General features: G+C 33.8%; 1 protein-coding gene across 1 annotated transcript in view; it reads right to left on the reverse strand.

Annotated features, from left to right (window-relative positions):
- Positions 1–21,355, reverse strand: part of MMP16 (matrix metallopeptidase 16) — a 160,795-nt gene that overhangs the window by 52,098 nt on the left and 87,342 nt on the right. Inside the window, exons 3-4 of the mRNA XM_053977528.1 lie at positions 17,590–17,712; positions 8,678–8,982 (exon numbers count right to left, since the gene is read on the reverse strand). Coding sequence (XP_053833503.1) covers positions 8,678–8,982; positions 17,590–17,712 — 428 coding nt within the window. The remainder of the gene's footprint in view (positions 1–8,677; positions 8,983–17,589; positions 17,713–21,355) is intronic.

Consider the following 21,355-nt stretch of genomic DNA (forward strand, 5'->3'; position numbering starts at 1 on the left):
TAAAATGCATAGAGAATAAGAATAAAAAGCACTGGAGCATATTTTTTTTCCCCTTTTTCCCCCATTCTCTAAAACTTTCTGAAACATGTAAGTGTTATATGAAGCTCTCTTAGATTCAGTAATCAAAATCTGCTAAGCTTCTTTCTAAAAGGAGGAAATATTAAGGTAGGAGTATTAATTTGTTTGTTTGGTTTTTGTAGATGTAGTGTTGGGGGGGTTTGTGCATGAGAGGTTGTGGGGTCATAAAAACAATCATGAAAAGGCTGGCCCACATTTTATGTTTGGATTCATTTAAAATAAATCTATTTGCCTGAACAAAAATGGCTTCCCAATGATCTTTTCTCATATACTGCAGAGGGAAAATGGCAAAGACAATAAGAGAAAATGAAGCCAAAAACTCCAACACGGTTAGTTTCAACTTACTAATCACTTCAACAAACATTTTTCAACTGAATTTCCACATGTAAACTTGGTTCTCTTAATATACTCGTATGATGGCCTGATTAAATGAATCCATTTTGGTAGATAAACTTGACTTCATTGTTACATGAACAGTTGTTTGAGACAATGATATCTTTAAAATTAAAAAAAAAGAAAAAAGATGCAGGGTTTTTTTCAGTGCTTGTAGATGCAAATGCTGCCAAAATTGTCTGCAGGGCCCATGCTGCCTTTCAGCTAGATGTTTCCTTGGCAGCAAAGCCGATGTAACAGACAATGTGAACTTTCCTCATTTATTTCCATGCAAAGTCAGCCAGATCTGCTTTAACACTTTTCATTAGCAGTTTAAGATGGGCTGGCGGATCGCAAACCGAGGCAGATGGCAAACGCAAGCAAGCAAATTCTGCTGCCCTGGTATGTGGGAAATAACCTCCAATTGCAGTTTGAATGGATAGCTGAGCTTGCAACTTCCCTAACTACTCCACAAAGGATTGCAATGATCTGTGCTTACCTACACCATGATGGAAGCAATATGCACTTGGTGTCTCGAGCTGTGCTGCCTTTTTGGTTTGTAGCCTGCATCAGGACTGTCTCTAGCAATTATGCTGCACTCTAAATATCACCTTGCTTCTATAGACATGAAAAGCATGATGTAAGATGTGCATCTTGGTCTACAATCCCACTGCTTTAATTAAGAATATCACAAAGTCAATTCTTTTAAGATATTCCTCAGCCTCTCTTTCAGTTTCCATAACAGGGCACATAGAAATGCTAGGCCAAGAAGGAAGCTGAGAGTAAGATATTTCATGCCGAGAGCCCCTGGGATGTATTAAAAGCATCTAGTCAAACACACCAGTTGACTGCCAGTTTTAAACAGATTTCCCTTTTAAAAGCATGCAAATGAAGTGCTTTCCTCAAAGGCAAAAAGGTGTTCCACAAAAGAAAAATCCTCCCCCAAATTATAAAAAGGAGGTGAGTACTTTGCCAAGTTACCACTTTCCATCATCTGACTTCCAGCCAGTAGATGGGGTCCAGCAGACAGATCCTCTTCTATCTGCATAGTTCTATGTCCAATGACTGAGTCCTCAAAAGCAGCCAGGGCCATTTATGATTTTTTAATAATTTCCCATCTCTTCAAAAGCTGAAAGGGACCTTTCTGTTCTCCAGTGCAGCTTTGCATACTATGATAATAATTTCAAAGATACTTTTTATGAATCAGATGATGGATATCTGAGAGATATGGGACAGGTGCACATCAGCAAGTATAATCCAGGAAGGTTTGGAAAGTTTGAGGACAGAGGATGTTCTATCAGCACAAAATGCACTCACTGATAAAGGAAAGACTGGTTTCTCTTTAAATACTGAAAATGTTGTGGTTCAGTGACAGAAAGTATTATTTGTGTTAACTGATTTCTGAATTAAATTTGATTTCAGGAGAAATGATGAAATTAAATGAATCAATTGTTATTCAATATGCCTGCAACTTGCAGAGCTCCTTGAAATATTATCCTGGCATCTTCATCACTGTGTAAGTTATAAATGCAATAGTTTCGTTTTGTCGTCTTTTATAATATTGTTAATTCTCTCACTTTGCATTCAAATAGTTTCAATTTAAAATGGAAGTTTTACTTCCTTAACCTTATGATTGTATATAAACAAGGCTGCAATTCAACAGTCTCAGTCTCTTTATTCTGTAAACAAGATATGACAGAGGCCCCTAAAATATGAATGGAATAGATAAAATTATTAGAAAATTACTTCCTTACAATATGGGCATCCATCTGTCTTAAAAAAAAGAAAAAAAAACAGAAAGAAGAAGTCTTTCATGTCTGCTTAAACCACAGGACATATTGTCATAGGATGTTGTGGATACCAAATGCTTACGTGAGTTCAAAAAGAGATTACACCGATTAATGAAAGGAAATCCCTCATAGGCTACTAAACACAAAAATATGGCCTGTGCCTCAGAAATTCAATGAGCCACAGATTACTGGAAGCTAAGAGGGAATATGCTGGGGTTTTACTGCCATATGTTTATCCTGGTCTTATTCTCTTCTTTAGGTATCTGTTAATAGCTATTAACTGGAGATAGGATATTTTGTAGGATAACCTTTGATCTGAACCTGCTTTTGCAATTTTCTATTTACAAGCACATACACAAGTACTATAAAATAAAAATTCATATAAGATATTAATCTTCCACATAGTTATCCTAGTGCAGAACTAGAAAATAAGCATGTGACAACTGGAAGGTCATACTGCTTGGTTACAGATCAAATTTGATGTTGATAATTGCTTATTAAAAAACATACATAATCAATTAAGACCACTATGCTTTTTGAAATTAAAGCCATGTTAACATTGTCATACAGAGCTTCCTTTGATCTGAAATGCTTTATACCAAGCCACAGCATGAGCACTGTTCAAGACACAGAGCTCCCTTAGGAGATGGTTTTCACAACGCCACTGGTTCACATTTCCAACAGCATATATCTCCTGCACTGTGTCAACCACACTGGCAGCCAAAATAAATTTACTACAAGTTGATCTATGCAGTTCAGAGATCAGGATTTTCATAAATTTTTCTTGGCTGCCAGCACAGTGCCCACAGCAGAATCTACGCACTAACTGGAGTCCAAGTATATTACACAAGACACTGTATTTGCATCAGCTCCAAGAAGCTTTTACTTGGCAACCTACAAACAGCATGGTACAAAGTGACAGGTTTCTTTGCTTGTTTTCTAGTTATTGCCCAAAAACTTCAATAATTTTTTGAATGCTGGAGAATTAACAAAAAAATTAACAAAACTGAATTCTTGAATTTTTGTTTTCCCAAAGACGGAGCTTTATGCATATACAAGTTACAAATATCCCACATGTATGTAAGTACTTAGCAGTAATATTCTCTTTACATGTCACTGTACACTAAAACCATACATTACTTCTGTAAGGGAATTCCACTTGTTATTATTTATCATATGTTATTTGATGGAAGAACTATTTTCTGCAGAATTTCAGTATGGTACACTATCTACCTTGGTAAATTTGCTACAGAGGTAAAAAACAATGTATTTTAGTTTGACTTGTATTTCTCTTGCTGATATGAAGATAACAGTATCAAATTACCACTACTGATTTACTGTGTTTATCTACACTTAGTTTTTGCCAAATATTTTCTGCTGATGGAAGACACAGTTCTGTGGTCACATTTTATCCAGTAATTGGTACATTACATATCATGTCTAATGTGCTTGAAAACTAAGCTCCCAAGAAATCCTTGTTTTCCCCAAGTACTTCTTCTAAATTTTGCCCTTTTTTAAAAATCTGCACTTGTGCAAGTAGGTCAATCTTAAATTAATCTAGTTAAAAGTAGTGCACTCTCAATTTAAACTGGTTTAACACTCCCTTAAATAGGTTTAGATGTATTCAGTAACTTCCCAGGAAAAAAAAAAAAAAAAAAAAAAAAAAAAAAAAAAAAACAACAACAAAACAAACTGCTTTTAAAAAAAGGTTTAAACTAACTTAAGTACATGTAGACAGACAAATGTGAAATCAACTTTGATAAACCAGTGCAATAAATCTAATAAGAAGCCCCTTTCAGTTCTGGTACAAGAAAGACAGGATTTTTCTTAAAGCTACTAGAAAATTTACAGAGACAGTACCTATCTGAGATGCTCCCTGGCAGTGACTTTGAATTTCATCACAGTCATTTGAAATATTGCCATTGAAGAAAATACTTTGAAAAAGATTTTTGTTGAGGGTTTTGACAGTACAATATATCCAAAGTACTGCCACTACTAGGAAGGAGTCATTGTCCCTTTCTGGATTTAGATACATCATTCATTGTCCATAAATTTTTAATTTAAAAACAATGAGGAGATATATATCACCTAAATGGATTGGAGTCATAGGAACAAGAAAATCTCTCCCTAGTCTCAAGACTGGTATAGTAAGATTTCTTCCTCTTTTTTCTTCACTTTTTTTTTTTTTTTTTTTGTTTGTTTAGTTTTGTACACAGTTCCTGAGTTCAAAAGAAAATAAGTATTTAATATTTTTTCTTACTAAGTGCTGATTTTTCAGATATCTATTTATGCAAGATGAATTCCATTTCCTGTTTATCCCTTTACCTTTGTACATCTTTAAGTGCTCATATTGTGAAACATTTTCCTGTAAAATCCTATCCATTTTGATTTGCTGTTCCTGAACAGTGTTTCTTCTGCTGTATTTGCCAAGCGCTACCAGAATAACCTGAGTTTTGATTGAGACTGCCTAGGAGCACAAGATACTTCGTAATGTGAATGAAGAATCCATCCTGTTCCAAATAATTTAAAAAGCTAAGGCTCTTATGTCACCTGAAGTCTAGATAGGCAGATCATAAAGGAAATGGAGCCTACTGTAAGTGAAACAGCCTACTCTCATGGGAACTTGAAAAGTAGTTGTGCTAAATGGGAAACTAGAAAATGAGAGCTGACTGAAGGAAGACTACAGTCCAATACACGCACTTTGTATAAAGTGTTGAAAGAATAGTGTACCCTTTCCTTATTCAAAATAAAAATTAAAAAAGAAAATAAATGTGCACCATATTTTATATTCCAGGATTGCCCTCATTCCCTGACAAAAGAAATTTTGTCCTTGTTTCCACTGCTTCCCTGTGATGCTAAGTCTATTGTCCTTCTTTCTGGCAATATTTCTAATATCACCTGCAGCAACGTGGATGGAAATTCAGAGAAAACACCTCCACAGCTCAGCTGGAGTTGAGGTACCAGCTGTATTCTGCTTACAGGGTATTATGAAAGCAAAGAAATATATCCTTGTAGAAAGCCTGCAAGTGTAAAATTGTATGATATGACAGGAGTTTTTTCCTGAGTGACAGACCCATTTGTCTTTACTCCTACAAAAGCCTCATTCATTCTTCAGGATGAGGGAGGAGTCAAAGCACAAATCTCTTCACAGAACACGATTGATAAGAACATAGCATTGAAGTGAGAACAAAGGAAAGCAGCAATGAGCTGTGGAGGTGATGCATTTCTATTGCAACTGTCCTTGGAGTCTAGAGTATGATTAAACAAAAGAAAAATACAAGAAGATTGACCAAATGTAATAAGAAAAAAAAAACCAAAAAAACCACCAAATCAACCAAAAACCTGAAGTATGAAGACACTGCAATTAAGTAGTCAGAATAAATTGCTATAGTAATTAACTATACTCAGAATACTGATGTTGTATATGATTCCTTATTTGAAATGAAAATTACTTTAAAAAAGACAACAGTTTATGAAAGCATTTCATTAAGTTGCCTGTCTTTTCTGAGGTAGATGGCATATAAACTATTTACATCAGAACAGTAGAAGGTGAAGAATGTGACTAGGACTTTTTAAAAAGACTTTATTTTTGCATTCTTGCTGCTAAGTAAACAAGTTGCTTTGTGTTTTTGAATCTCTCTGGGATACTGGAATAGGAATCAGAGAAAATCAGCCTCTTGGGGTGAGAGTTACTTTAAAAATAAAAATAAATCATCAAATCTTTTCCCCATTCTACCAGATTTCAAATAATACTACAAGAAGGCAGCTATTGGACTATTGGAGCAATGAATCTTAAAATTGACACCCGCCTGGGAAAAATGACTCATCACTAAGATCACATATATATTTTTCAACCTTCTGCTTTTCAGTGTTCTGAGACTCAGCTCACAATGATAGGAAGCCTAAGAGAGCTGTAAGTCTTTCTTTCCTGTCAATCCCAAATAGCATGCTCATCTTCTTTTTCCCCCTGGAAATTTTTCCCAGGCACAAAAAAAAACCAAAACAAAACAAAACAAAACAAAACAAAAAAGCCCCAAAAACAAACAAACAAACAAACCCAGACCAAACAAAACAACACCAACACAAAACAAACAAACAAAAAAAAAAACAAAAACAAAAAAAAAAACCAAACCAAACACCAAACAAAACAAGAAAAAACCCCAAAACCTGCACGATACTCCAGAATTCCTAAACACAAGCTAATCAGTAAGACAATGAGGAAACCTGGCCTACCTGATAGCTAAAAGCCACCAATCAGACAAACATGTGCCCTGCATTTTCAGATTAAATGAACATATATTGATGTTTCTAGGGTTACAGTGAAAAGGGAGTTTTCTCTGGACAACAACTATGACCTACGATCCATGGTTCCCACCATATCAACAACAAAACTAACAGTTGCCAAAGTTCTTCAGAGAACTTGCATTGGTAAGATATTTTTATTAATTATCTTCAATTTTTTACTCTGAATATTCCATTTTATCAGAAATATGTGTCCCTCAGAAAAGTATATATGGGCACACCAAAGTACGTAAGTTATTACATTTGCAGAAAAAAATTCCAATGATAACTCTTAAACCTTTGTGATATAGATAACAAACCTTTTTATTATGAAAGTTCAAGGTTCTAAGATACATAAAGCACAGTTTTAGTGATATCATCAATTTACTTTTCCTTGGTTTTTTTCATCAAAATATATTAAAATTCATGAATATAAGCAATAGCTTTTGAAAACTGCTCTAAAAAAGACAAACCTCAAAAGCCCTATAAAGAAATGAGTGCTATTTGGCAATATGAGAATTATTTAAGTTAAAGAAGACAGTCAGAAGTTTGTTCACTTTCATACAAGGTGTGGAACTGCTCCAAAAGGGTTATCCCAATTAAACTGGCATCCTGACTTCAATTTGCACATGCCTGTAGATTTTGCTGAGTGCTTCAAGCAATAGCTCCAAAACCACTGAACATTATGTGCAGTGTTGGTCTCCAACCAAAATAAAAACCAGACACATAAAATCACCTTCATTTACCCTCACAATGCTGTGACTGACTATGTACCTGAACTGCACCTACAGAGGACTCCCACCAGTGCCCCTTTGAGCTAAACATGTGAAGAAAGCAAATATGAGCTGTGCAATACCAGAGTTTTTGCTCCAGTAAGAATCTAGGGCTTGTTTCACAAAAATTAAGTGTCTTGAACCCATTGCACAACTGAAGGCTTTTACAGTGCCTTATACAGCTCTTGCTTCAACTGACTCTGGCGCAGCACAAGTATTGCACCAATGGAATAGTCACAACACCGTATTTATACTCCTAAAATGCTAAATTAAAATTTTGTTGCAGACCCCAGGCTACAAATACTGCTACATAAAATGCTCTGAATTTTACTTGGAGGATCTCAGGTAAGAAGGGGAAAGAAAAGGAATTAGATAAAGCCTCTTATCATTCACAAATTCAGTGTAACATTGAAATACAACAGCTCTCCACTTCTTGCCATCTCTATCATCTTTTGTATATGCCAGAAACATCCTACTTGTGCATCTCTGAAGAGATGTCTCAAATTTCATGTAACTGGCTTAGAGGGATCTACCAGGAGAAGTAAAGCTGCTTGGAAACAAAACCTATCACAGCATCAAACACAGAATATCTCTACAGAAAATCTCTTCTTTGATACTGTCTTGCAGAGATGCAAAGTTAGACTTAGCTTTTAATTAGCATTCCCAGATAATGGCAGTAATTTAGTCACAGTACCTTAGAGCTTGGCAATGGCCAGATTTTAGTTATGAAGAATAAAGGCTATATTTAGTCTTTATTTGGTAAATGTTAGGTGTGTAACTGCACTGTGCAGTCATTTATTTGACTATGGGGAATGTACTACTTAATTAAATTGGACGTGTTAAAATCAAAAATTTCAAAAGACATTCAAAAATTTTTAGGAAACACCAATTCTGCTCTTGGAATGGCATCTTTAAGATTTGCCTTTAAATGCTGTCACTGCATCATCATAGATGCAAACTGAAGACTAGGTTTTATGTCCAAAAGTATCCACAGAATTGGTGGATAGCTGAAGTAGTTCTTGTATCACGGCTAAATATTCCACATTTCCCCTAAACCCAAATAAGTTTGACATGTTAAAAAATGCAAAACCAAAGTAGTTTAGATAAATATTCACCAGTACAATGTTTGAATGATCATGAAGTTCCCTAATAAGGATTCAATGTTTTTTCAAGCAAAACATGTTTTCATACTGTATTACATTAAGACAGATACTTTTCTGCCTTGGATTCAAAGACCATGATCAACCAAATAAAATTCTGAAGTAATGTTAGCCAAGGAAAGAAAACCATGTGACTTTAGGAACAGGGGAACACAGAAGTAGTTCTGTTAGCTGAAAATTCATGCTACTTATCTATTTTGTTTAAAATTAAATCTTGTCTTACCATCATGATTGGGATTTCCCAAAGTCCATGGCTCATCTGAGTCAAAATGAGTGTCTCCCCCAATTCCTGGGCCAGGAAAATATGCATGAGCTAAAAATCCTCCCTCCCCATCAAAGGGAGAACTGTCTCCATGAAAACCTGATGCAAAAATGATTGTAATATCCACATCTCTCTTGCCATTTTCTAATTCAATGTAAGGAACTTCTTCAAATGTTAGAGGAGTTACATTCTGCCACACATCGAAGGCACGGCGAATGGCTTTACGAGTTTCAGCATCACCTACTTTTGGAGTGACGTTCTTTATGCTGAAAGAAACAGAGAAACATTACATAGATTAACTTTAACAGATTGGTAAGTGACACTGCTAATAACCATTTTCCCCTAATTATTATAAGCTCTGTGCTTTTAATAAAACATGCTAGTCTGGCATTATGTACTTTAGGAAGAGTATTTTTAAACAAGCTTGTGCAAAATTATGGTGTCAATCTGTATAGCTCTTTAAACTAGAACTTATTATGTTAGCTGGCTTTCTCCCAGCGGTACAAAAAAACTTATCTTTAGAAGATTTAAAATATATTAAAATGAAAAATTCCTAACAGTGGGATAACCAGATTAATCAACCACTGACTGTTTACCTCCTGGACCACAGTTAGAATCCATCACAGCTAAAGAATGTCATGTTCTTTCTGATCAAAATAAAAATGTTTTCAGTTAATTTTTACTTATTAGTGTGTTCATTAACAAAAGCAGAACTCCATACTGTGACCACCAACCAGTATTCATAAAGCCTTGCTGCATTTGCAACTGGATAAATTCATTATCAGAAACAAAGCCTTTTGACTTCAGTACAGGCTAAGATGTCCTTTAATGATCTGATTACATCTGTGAATCTGTAACACTGTAGAATCCATCAGAGAAATCATTTTATAGAAGACAATTTTGTGCTAACTTAAGAATATGTATTAAAGAGAAATTTCAGTCTCCAATACTTCTTCAAGTTGTATACACATGAAAATGCAAAAAAATATCAGAATTGAAGTTTACTCTCATAGTTAGTACATCATAGTGAAATTATCTTTAAAAAAACCCTTTATTTTCATTATTGAATTCAATAAATGAATGTCAACAATCAATTTCAGACCTATCCAATTTTCTGCATCATTTCCACTTGATTCATATCGGCAGCAAAAACTCTTTTAGGTTTGTGTCTGCTCTGAAAAGGCTGCAATCAGATTCCCTTTGTTCATTTGACATGTGCTTGACTGAATGTCCAGCACAAATTTCAGAAATTGCGTAGTTCTAGAGTATATGTAGTATTTTTGCCAGTTTACACAGCATGGCACATTAAAGGAGAACAAATATACTTTCATGAATAAATCTTGAATGATTGGTTTGTTTGGTACATTAAATTTGCTTGATTATATGGTATTTATGCTTATATAAATGGAAACAAATCTTTCAAGTGTAATTTTATATATTTTACTTCATATACACATTTTGTTCATAGCTTTATGTAGAAAACATAAAGTTACATATTTGGACTTCCACTCAAAAAGACTTTAATGTATTGAGTCCAATAGTGCTGTCTAACCAGAGCATAATTTTTTAGCTGGTATGTATGTTCCAAAGAGATATTAACAGAAATTATAAGATTATACATTGGAGAGAATCCACTGATTTCCTTGATATTTTTTTCCAAAGGTGGTTTAACCAATCAATTCATACTTGTGACTATTCTATTATTTGCCTGGCTTGTATTGTTGGTTCTCGTTCTGTTTTTCTCTCTCACATACATGAGCTTCAAAATTTTTCCCCCTATACATAAGGACATTTAAAAGACATTTCTGCACTGCAAAGTCATTATCTTTTTGTTCTCTCTAATAAATCAAAAATTTTAACTCTTTAAATCTCTGGTTATAAGACATTTTCTCCAGTCTATTGAATATTTTCTGTGATTTTTATTCAACTCAACCAAATTTTTAATGCTCTTTTAAAACTGGCTCTGTCAGAACTATAAAGTACTGCAGTACTGGTCTTGCTGTCAGAGAGAAAATATCCTCTGACCTGTAGGCATGACCTTACTCTACATGATGTAAATGTCATGGGATTTAAAGTGCTTCCTATGATGCCCCTTCATAATTATTTGCTCATCAGTAATTTTATGTGTTGCATTGCATTTTCTGTGATTAAAAAAATATTGGACACATTGTACCAACAATCAGCCCTTGCAGAACCCCTCTCTGAAAGCTCCTGCCTTTGAGAATTAGGGTTTTTTGAGATGTTTTAATTAGCAAGTTCATAAACTGGTGTCTGTGCCTCCTGAGAAAGTTCAGCATTTTGGAACTTGTCCTGTGACATGAAATCAAAACCACATCACAATGGCACACTTATACTGCCACTACCAAAAACTTCACTGTTGCTGTGCTAAGAATATCCCTTACAAAGCTGGCAGATGTGCTCTCAGTCAATCCTGCTGTGAGCTCCCTAAGCACCTGTATTGCCTGAAGCAGAGCTCTTTGAAGGATTAGAGCCTCTCTTATTTGCCATGTATAAGAAACGTGGCAAATGAATCAACAGGCTCCCATAGAAAATTGAGCATGTCTAGAAAAACTGAAATATTGATATAGAAAAAGTTCATCTGAAATATACAGCTTGGGCTTTGGTTTTTTTTTTAAATCTATTTATTTGTTTGGTTTGGTTTTTTGTTTTGTATTTAGGAATCTTAGTAATTGGTCAAAGTCCCACTTTCGTATTAAGTAAACAGAAAAAGGGTCTTCTGCTATTATATGTGAAATGAGAAAATGGATAAAAATGAATTGGAATTTTGTATTGGTGGTAAATTGAGTAATTAATTAGTCTGAAAGGATTTTACTCAAACGTCAAAACTTATCATTTTACATTTTCTTGCTTTTCCAGCACATTGAATTATGTTTTAATCAGATTACAAATGAGGAATTGAGCCATTGGGCTAGTTTCACACTTGCAAGCTAGAGTAGACTACCTTTGATATCAAATATTTTCCATGGGATTCAGCTATTGACGTATTTTTGAAATAGCATTCTACATCTCCAGATTTTCTGGAAAGTAATTATTTTTTTCAAAGCATACTTTCTGTATTAAAACCAGAGAGGTTTCTGGCTTCCAAACCAACATTCTGGAGTGGGCAAGATTATACTAAAAAGTGTAGCTTGAAAGAGATTACATAAATCAGCAGTTATTTCTATACAAGAGTATTTACAGAAAACAACTGTCCACTTTTAATGTGTTAAACAAAATCCAGGTTCACTCCTAAAAGAGCAACACAAACACTGAAATTGTCTTGCTGGGAACATTTTTAAAATAATTCACCAATGCAGAGATATCTGAAACCCAAGTTATGTTACATTTCTTTCATGTTGTTTATCATACAACCTCCAAGGGTGGAGTACAGTAAAATCAATCCATAAAGACAGTCTGTCAATTACCAGAGATACTAGGATTCATTCTTCAGTTTGCAATAGTAAATAAAGTCTCATATGAACCCTTTCCTATTACATTTAGATCTACATCTTGAATCCAGCAATCACCTGAAATAGTAGTAACTCTCACAGGAGTAAAAAAAAACAAACAAACAAACAAACAAACAAACAAACAACAAAAAAAAAACAAAAAAACCAAAACAACAAAAACAAAAAAACCACGAGAAGAATTGGACATCTTACACTCAACATGTCCAGATAATGGAACTTAAATAGAAGTAAGTGTAGGACGTGACAACTCAGAACCTCTCTTATTGCAAGGTGAAAGCATAGCAAGACAAAGCCCTTCATAATAAAAATCCATCTTTTTTCTAAGTATTGCCTTCCTAGCCTCAATGTCTAGTGATCATTTCATGGCAAAGTTCAAATGAGAGAAAGATCCAAAACTGACCTTAACCAGACTGGCAGTGCAAATTTATAAAGAGATTGAAGATACTGTAATTATGAAACAAAAGGCAATTTATAAGATGAAACATTTATCTTCATGCCATTTTTTATGAACTAATAAATTGAGTGATACTTTTTATAAATTTTGAGAGCTGTTATTTTTAGACAACCACAGCCATGTATCAATTGATTATGCTTTTTTTGTGGTTATTATTGCTGGTTTTGTATGATTTTCAAACTGATAGTTGCTTCAAGCATTATAACTTTAAAATACATGTCTTCCACAAGAACAATTAGATTTTGTCAGATATGCACTTTTCACGTTCATGTACTATTTCTACAGCTGCCTGAGGAGTCCTGTTTTGAAAGTGTTATTCTAGAATCCTGAGTCCTATTGATTTCAGAAAAGCTTTGGGTTTTCCTTCCCTTCCCACTCCTTTCCCAGAATATCCTAAAAGAAAAATTATATGTGTTTCACTGACATATTTTTGGCTGCATCAGCTTCCGGAGCCTTGCAAGATTGTCAGGATATACCTCACTTGACTGTGTAAAAGCAGCAATCTGAAATTTAAATAGATGAAAGAGCAGGAATTTCAACTGAGTGGGTAAAAAGATGCAGTCAATAATCTGTTTGAAGTAAGCTAGTTAAGATCTGTGCTTGATATGAAACTGTTCAAGTAAAATGAATTGATACATATATTAAATTTGAATAAGTTGTTGACACAACCTTTTTTATTGTCATTGATGTAAATCAAACCTAAACTGAATCAAAACTTTGGGGGTCTGTTTGTTGTTTTCATGGTTTTTTGGGTTGGTTGGGTTTTTGTCGTTTGGTTGGTTGGTTGCTTGGTTTTTAATCACACTATAGCTTTTATTGAAAGTAATAAATTACCTCTGGCCAAAAACATATTTCATTTTGCACCATAATTTCTCTAGAAATTGGTTTCTGTGAAGTTGCTTCACTAATCTCTCACTCATGTGAGGTTTTTTAGCTTCAGCTTTTTTCCAGTTTCAGTTTGCTGACTCTTTGTAGCTATAGACTAAGAGTGCTATCTTGGCTCATATAGCTCTTGCTCACGTTGATTAAACCTAAACCAGAACTATTACTTTTGATTTTCTGTGGGTTTGATTTTCAACCTACTGCTGTGATGATTGAAGGAATTTATAATTATCTTGCTTCTTCATTTTCATGGATAACATTCTCCTCAACATTCATTAAAAGAAGATGAAATGCGAAAGGGATGAGATTTGCGAGACAAAAACCCAAGATTAGCAAAATACTTGACAGATAAATGATTTTATGGGAAAGCTATTTTAAGAAATCTGATGTCATAATATGCTACTAGGTAATCTAAAATCAATAAAATGCAACATAAACATGGAATGTGTTCTAAATATTACTTTTTATTAATACATTCACAGGGTTTTTTTTGCTACTATGAATCAACAGTATTTTCAAAGTTTTTTCTTAATCCAGTATTTCCTTATACTTTTTAGGGTGGATTTCAAATATCCAAGAAAAAAATTTCTCTCCATATTCTAGACAATAAGGACCATTCAGACTATAGAAATTGCATAGTCTATTGCTAACAAGCCAAATAAGACTTTTCATTGCATACTGAAGCTCCCAGCTAGCATTCATTCATTTATCTGAACAGCATAAAGTTAGACCCATTCAAATCTTTCATCTTCTTTCAGAAATCTAGGTTATATCTAACTTGTAAAAGGAAAATGACAATTATCTGGGGCTTGATCCATTGTCCACGGAAGTCAAGAAAAAGATGAAATTATTTATAGTGGGTTCGGGATGAAGCTATTGACTATCTACAGCTAAGTTCTGATTGATTGAATTTGGGTTTTTTTCCTACTTAAGCAAGAAAAAATAAATCAGAGTAGCTTTTCGATTACTATTTTATTTTAAATCATTACAAGTTCTAAGTCATGGTTATAAATCAAGGCAAATATTTTAATTTTACAGAACATTCTCCAATTTTACTTGCAAAAGTATTTTGCAGATAAAATAATCTGGGCAATTGAGAAATGACTGACTGCTGGAGTTCAGATTATGAAGAGTATGCACAGAGTTCCAATGAGGAGGGCTTCATATTCAATGATTCTCTGTCTAAAATGGACACATAAACATTTATATTCCTTTTTTACAAAACTGATAACTTTATTGATTCACATTATTGCTCCTTCTTTAAAGTATTGGATTATTTACTTTCCTAGCAAAAGAGAAGGTGATTTTATTTTTGAGAATCGTATGTGCCTTCATAAATACACCCTTAAAATTTTTTATAAAAATTTAATTTTTAAAAATCCATTCATAGCTTTCTTAAATTTCTTCTCTGATTCTGTACAGTGTTCAGAGATTGTTGTGTCACCTGACACAGCCTAAAATAATAAGGAAAGATGAAGACTGTATCATTAAGATCTCTGTAGCTTTTTCTGTAAAGGGTTCGTAATTCTCTTGTACTCTAGATGTTCTCTTTCACCCCTATACCCTTCTGGCTGGAAAAAAGTTTCAAATACTTACTTTCTGTTTCTCTCTTTGTAAAAGGCATATTAGTCTATAACATATGCACTAATAATGTTCACAAGATTTTTCAGCATGAACTATACCAGGCAGAAAAATACTGTAAATTTCATCGGAAACAGAAATTCTAACAAACATCACACATCAGTTCAAATTAGAAGAAAGCTGCATTCCCTGAGGGACAGCAAGCATAATTAATGCACATTCCGTGCTGATGTTCCCAATACTGGAAATCTGTATTGTGGTTCTGTCTGTAAACACATTGCATTCTAAGAAAAAATATCACTTAAATCCAAAATTTAATATGTTGCCAAAGAACATAATAAATGTTCAAAATGTATTATGGAGAAAAATACATTATTAATGTAACTTCTAATTATAATTGTAGTTTTAAGTCGTTTCTTTGAAACTTCATCTTGAAATTTTGCAGAACTGTTTCAGGTGGAAAAATTACACATTGATAATATGGAAAAGTTCCAGGGCAAGGAAGGGTTGGGAGCTTGCTTTTTGGAATATTTGTTATGGGGTTTTGGTTTTGGTTTCCAAAAAACTGTAAGCTGTAGCATGCACCGAAATGAAGGAGAAATTGCTCTTTCTGTGGAAGAATTAGTAAACTGGCTTAGCATGCACACTTCAGACAGCAAGGTTCAACTGGCCAGGAAGGCACAGAATGCAGCTGGAAACCTGCAGGTTATAAAGAGACTGAGGAGTGGCACACAGAAAAATGGAACACATAAATGATGCTAGAGATATGATTAAAATTTTAGGAAACAAAGCAGGTTAAAATGCCATTCATTTAACATGTAATAAGCATGTAAGCAGGGAATTGGTGAAAAGCGTGAAAAGAATCTTAGTTCTTTTTTTTTTTTTTTTTTTTTGGTCTTTACTTGCTTTGGGTTATTTTTTAATTCAAAAAGATAATATAACATCTTTTTTTTTCCTTCTAATCAAATTTAGGGTTTCTATTTTAAATGTCTTTTGTGCTGTAATTCACTGCAAAAAATATTACAGACTTATTCACTTCAAAGCCCTGTTTCACTGGAGGTCTTGTCAAAGTGAGAGAGAGAACATTTTTGAAGAGGAGAGGCAGGAGATAAAGAACTGCTATAAATTCTTCAAAGTGAGAAAGATTACTAGACAGTTGTCACTTAGTTTAATACTGGACACCTTCATTTGTTATTTGGATTGATGCCTTGGACGACAGTCCAAAAGGTATACAACTGGTAGGATTTAGACTGTTGTAAAAAATCCTGTAATGAAATAGGAAATCAGACACTCAGAGTGGTAGAAAACCACACATATGAACAGATGACTACTCATGCCTCCTAAGTGTGCACACACTGCATTTAAATTCTAAAATGCAAATAGATGTAAAGCACTGTAGGTGGGCATTTTTATTCTAACTAACTATAAATTACATTTACATTAACAATAAAGGACTTCAGCCAATGCAATATACCAACCCCAAGGCAGTCAGCTGTCTACTGCTTGATGTTATATCAGAATGTAATGTCTTAAACTAGAATTGTCTAATTCAGTTATAAACCACAGTAGTGACACAGAGTTACTAATGAAACTATATCTTCACCAGGGTATGAGGAACAGTCTATATGCCAATTAGGGCTTATGAACTTTAAATTTAATACTTTATGGGTTCATGAATAATGGCACCAGTTAATGAATTTGAAAACTATTTTATCCCTCAGAACTTACCCCTGTTAGATATTACAGGAATCCATGATGAGGCTGTGTAAACTTTCCCACAGTTTGTATTGGAATCCTTGGTTTGCTGACAGATTATGGATTTTATATTATATACATGATGACACTTTCTCTGGTTGACAGAGCTCTAGTGAGTACATCATGAAAGTTTCCATCTAACTTTCCCTTCAAGGCCTCAGTTTTGACAGCAGGCACACTGTGCTACTACACGGCAGACTCAGGAGTCATACAGATGTACTGCCCTGCACACACTCCTATACCCATCATCAACTAGACTGGAAATGGTTGGGTCAGTGACTCATCAAATTATAATCAAATAAATTTGTACTTTGAACAGACCCATAGGCATATATATTTTGCAGAGACTGACTCCTTTCAATATCCTATTTTACATATTTAAATTAGAAATCCGAGTTTCATTACAGCACTCCTAGATTCAAAGCATTATTCCCTGAGAAGTTGCCAAGTTGAAAGGTAATCTTAAGGAAATACTGGGTGTTAAATTGATGCTGTAAGCTTCTGAAAATTTACTGGCTTCTAAATACATGCAATTCTAATCCAAAAAAACAACTTGGTTCTTATGCAGCACATACATACTTATAGGAGGTATCCATTGTAGCACTTCTATATCATACAGTAATAATAAACTTCTCAAAGTATTGAAAAACATTCAGGAATTTATATTGACTTTAAATTAAAAGTCATCACTATTAGTGACATTTGTATACCTATTGGAATATCTTTTGTACCTGTAAGTGATATGTTTGTGTTGCCATTTCTGTCCTGTTAACGCGTAGCGTTTTCGACGAATGTTGAATTTGGAGCTACCTCTTGTTTGGTCAGGCACACCACATCGAGGTTTCTTCATCCAGCTGCAAGAAACAGCACCACACAGTTAAAGCAACATGGAAGAAAAATCATAACCACTGCATCCCTAATAAAAACATGTAATTATCTGTAGATGCAATTTTATAGAACATATAAACTAATAAATACAACAGACTGCTGGCATTCTTTTAATTCAATATACTGAAATTGCTACCTTTTTGATACTATCAAGTTCTTCTATCTTGCTCTTTTTCCACACAATGAGAAGTATCTCATTGCAACTGTAAGCTCCTAATGGAGATATTTAACTCAGGAATTATTGCTTAAGAATATTTAATGTTCTGCAAAATCAAGCTGAAAAATCTAAATCACATACAATAAAAATGATCATTGCAGCAGCACCAAATTTCCCAGAGAAGGGCTGTAATTCTACAGTGCTCTGCAATATTTAATTGTTTTCCAGTATTTAAAAAAATTAAACATGCCAGCATTCAAAACATATTATAATTAAGATGATATCTAATTCAAAATTATAATTTCCACAGCAGTATCCTTGAACTGTTTCTCACTTGTAGTGTTAGGCACTATTTAGTTCAAAGAAAACACAGCTAAAGTTATTATTTATATGAGTTGAATGGCTGCAGGGCAATTTACCATCAGGAAGAGAGTAAGATAAAGTCTTTTACTGCATAAGTAAAAGATAAATCTCCTCTGTTACTTTTTCCAGCTCATTGGACTACATTTGTATCATGTCAAACAATTACTTATGTAAAAGCTATAGGTTTTCAATGGCATTTACAAGAAGAGTAGTCATACCCTATATTCAGGCTTTCATGGATGAATTTCTGATCACTAAACTGGCATTGTTTTGTAAATAAATGTACACACAGAAGCTGTGTATATGTGTGATTGGATGACAGAAGAGTAATTTGAAATGTCATCTCAGAAAGTAGATTCCCTTTAGAACATGCACAGGTAATAAAAAAACCTCCAAATAAGCAAACAATCAATCATCAGCTTATTTAGATAAACATGTAAGAAGTGGTTTGAAAGTAAAATTTATACTTGTAACACTTCATATATGAAGTAGCTATGGGTATATAGCAAACTGGTTTTCAAAGGCACAAGTAGGTGTTAAGCTCGCAAGCCTGTGGGAAAGTACAAAATTTTCTTGATAGTACCAAGATGGCACTGTACCCTACTTGCACCAGTAAGAGCTTGCAAAAACTCTTATGTGAGACAAATCTATTGAGGAGGACAGGTGAGGAACTAAAACCTAAAAACTAAAAGCTAAAAACTAAAAACTTAACTGCTTTAATTGAAGACATCAGGTTCGCAATCATGTTTCAAATAAGAAACAAAGAATGATTTGTTCTAATTTCTAGTCAGAATATTTACGTATAGCCCATAAAACAGCTGATGTGCAAGGAAAACAATGTTCCTTCCCTAGTGCCTGCAAAGACCATACTGCAAAAATCTAAAAGCCTTTACCCCACCAGCATTTGCTGAAACACCCTGCAACTTAACTTTACTCTGCAACTTTATTTCCTTTGTTTTTTGAAATAAAATAATAATGCAACAAAGTAGACATTAGGGATTTTTGGGATGAAATATTACTGAAAATTTTAACTTGCTCTAATACTGAAAGAAAATGAAGGAAAGAAGTAGACCTCTCTTACTGGCCAAAAGGCAATAATATTCTTCTTAGTAAAATAATATATGTACACTTCATGAGATTAAAATTGGCTCAGACCTTCGAAAAGTTTTAGACACGTTGTCAGTAATATTTTTTAATAAGGATGTATAAAACGTATGTTGTTGAAACTGCATACACACATTACAGAAAAAGATGTAAACATATCAAAGATTGGTGTTCTCACCTTAAGGTGATATCCCTACATCAAGAGCAAGAAGCAAGAAATAAAGCAAAACCAAATAACTATTATATTTGTTAGAAACACTGTATAAAGATATTGTAAAAAATATATATAATATATCACTCATAGTTGTATCATTTCAAGAGCAATGACTTAAAAGCCATTGAATTAAGCCTTTCCCCTCTCCAAAAAATTTACATTATTTAGCTTAATTGATGGAGACCTATTCTAATAACAGGCAAACTAGGGGCAGATAAGAGTATATATTCTAAGTTCTGAATTTAAAAATTAATCTTCAAAGTTATTGAAATAATTTCTCAAGTCAAAAGATTAAATAATCTTACAGAAAATCTTGTTAATGTAAAATTTTCTTCACACTTTAGAATTAATACTAAAAGTCAGGAACAGTAGGTAACGTGGATTCAAAAGTCAACATTGTATTATCTTACTAGAACTACTGACAATCCTTTTTTAACAAAACAAAACGTAGCCCAAAATAACATGTTATGAAATTCAAGCAGTCACAATTTGTTCTTGCATTGCTTTTGAAGTAGTATGTACCTATCAAGGGTACATGCTTGTACCCTTATTGCTTTGGACAGGGAGGGGATGTTGCAAGTTGTCATGCTGTCTGGACCATTAATGTTCTTACTATTGTTACATGAGGTCTGGGACTGTAGTTCACACAACATAAATCCAAATATAAATCAAATGGAAGTTATTGCATGGGTGGTTCAGTAGCTTTCAGGAAATTATCTTCATGTAAAATCTAAGGAAAAATGCAATTCGCAGCCGAAGATATGGAACATCACCAAATCTATCACCTAGATCTTAGCTGAGCTAAGTTAAGATATTGAATTTTAAACAAACTAGTGCATGACTAGTATTGGAGCTCAGTACCTTTGAGCACAGAAATAAGGCAAAATGTTAACAACTTCAGACACATCAATTTTCCTTTGATTTCTATAATATTTTAATTTTTTTTCAATAGCAATTGTTCTCACACTCACTGGGAGAAAGACTTCTCTTAGTAATAATCATTAATGCTCATGACATTCCAGATACTTAGCACATAACATGGTCCTCCCTTGGGGGAACTGACAAATAAAACATTGATTTCTATGTTCTTCCAAATATAGATTCTTCTAATGTAATATCATCAAGGTCTTCCATATTCCTGATTGTTTGTTAGAGTTTAATTTTTTGACATGTTTTTGAAATGTTTTGAAATACACTTCATTTTTAAAAGGTGCATACAGGTAATGACTTTGCCTCTCTTTCATCACTTTGTTTTTGAACTTGTAGAAATCTTTTCTGCAGCAGCCCTTCAAAATTAATATTTTATAAGTGCTCAATAAAGAGGCTTAATTGTGACTAATGTTCTCTATCTGTACACTATGTCACATCACATTCCTCTTCTAACTTTATTAGTTTGAATCTTGAGGAGCTATATATGTCAGGAAAATTTAAATATTTTAGACTCACAGCAAATCTAGAAAGATTAAAAGAAAAATATGCAGCAAAACTGCAGTAGAGAGATGAAACTGAACTTCTATCTCAAGCCAGTTGCCTAACCGTATTTTTTTCTTTCTTTTCTAGAAGGAAAAATCTCTTCCTGTCTCTTATTTTTCTTAAACCTTCAAGAAAAAGATTTACCCTCACAGGATCAAAACACTAAAAACCATACCTTTGGTTGAAGGCTCCAGCTGCTTTATCCCTTTACCAAAATTGACCTTTATCCCTTTATCAAAATTGCTGCTAAGGTTGCAGAATTGTTCTGTTCTTGTTGGGCTTTGGGGGTTATTTGGGA

The sequence above is a fragment of the Vidua macroura genome, chromosome 1, assembly GCF_024509145.1.
Source record: "Vidua macroura isolate BioBank_ID:100142 chromosome 1, ASM2450914v1, whole genome shotgun sequence".
In the NCBI taxonomy this organism is placed as follows: domain Eukaryota; kingdom Metazoa; phylum Chordata; class Aves; order Passeriformes; family Viduidae; genus Vidua; species Vidua macroura.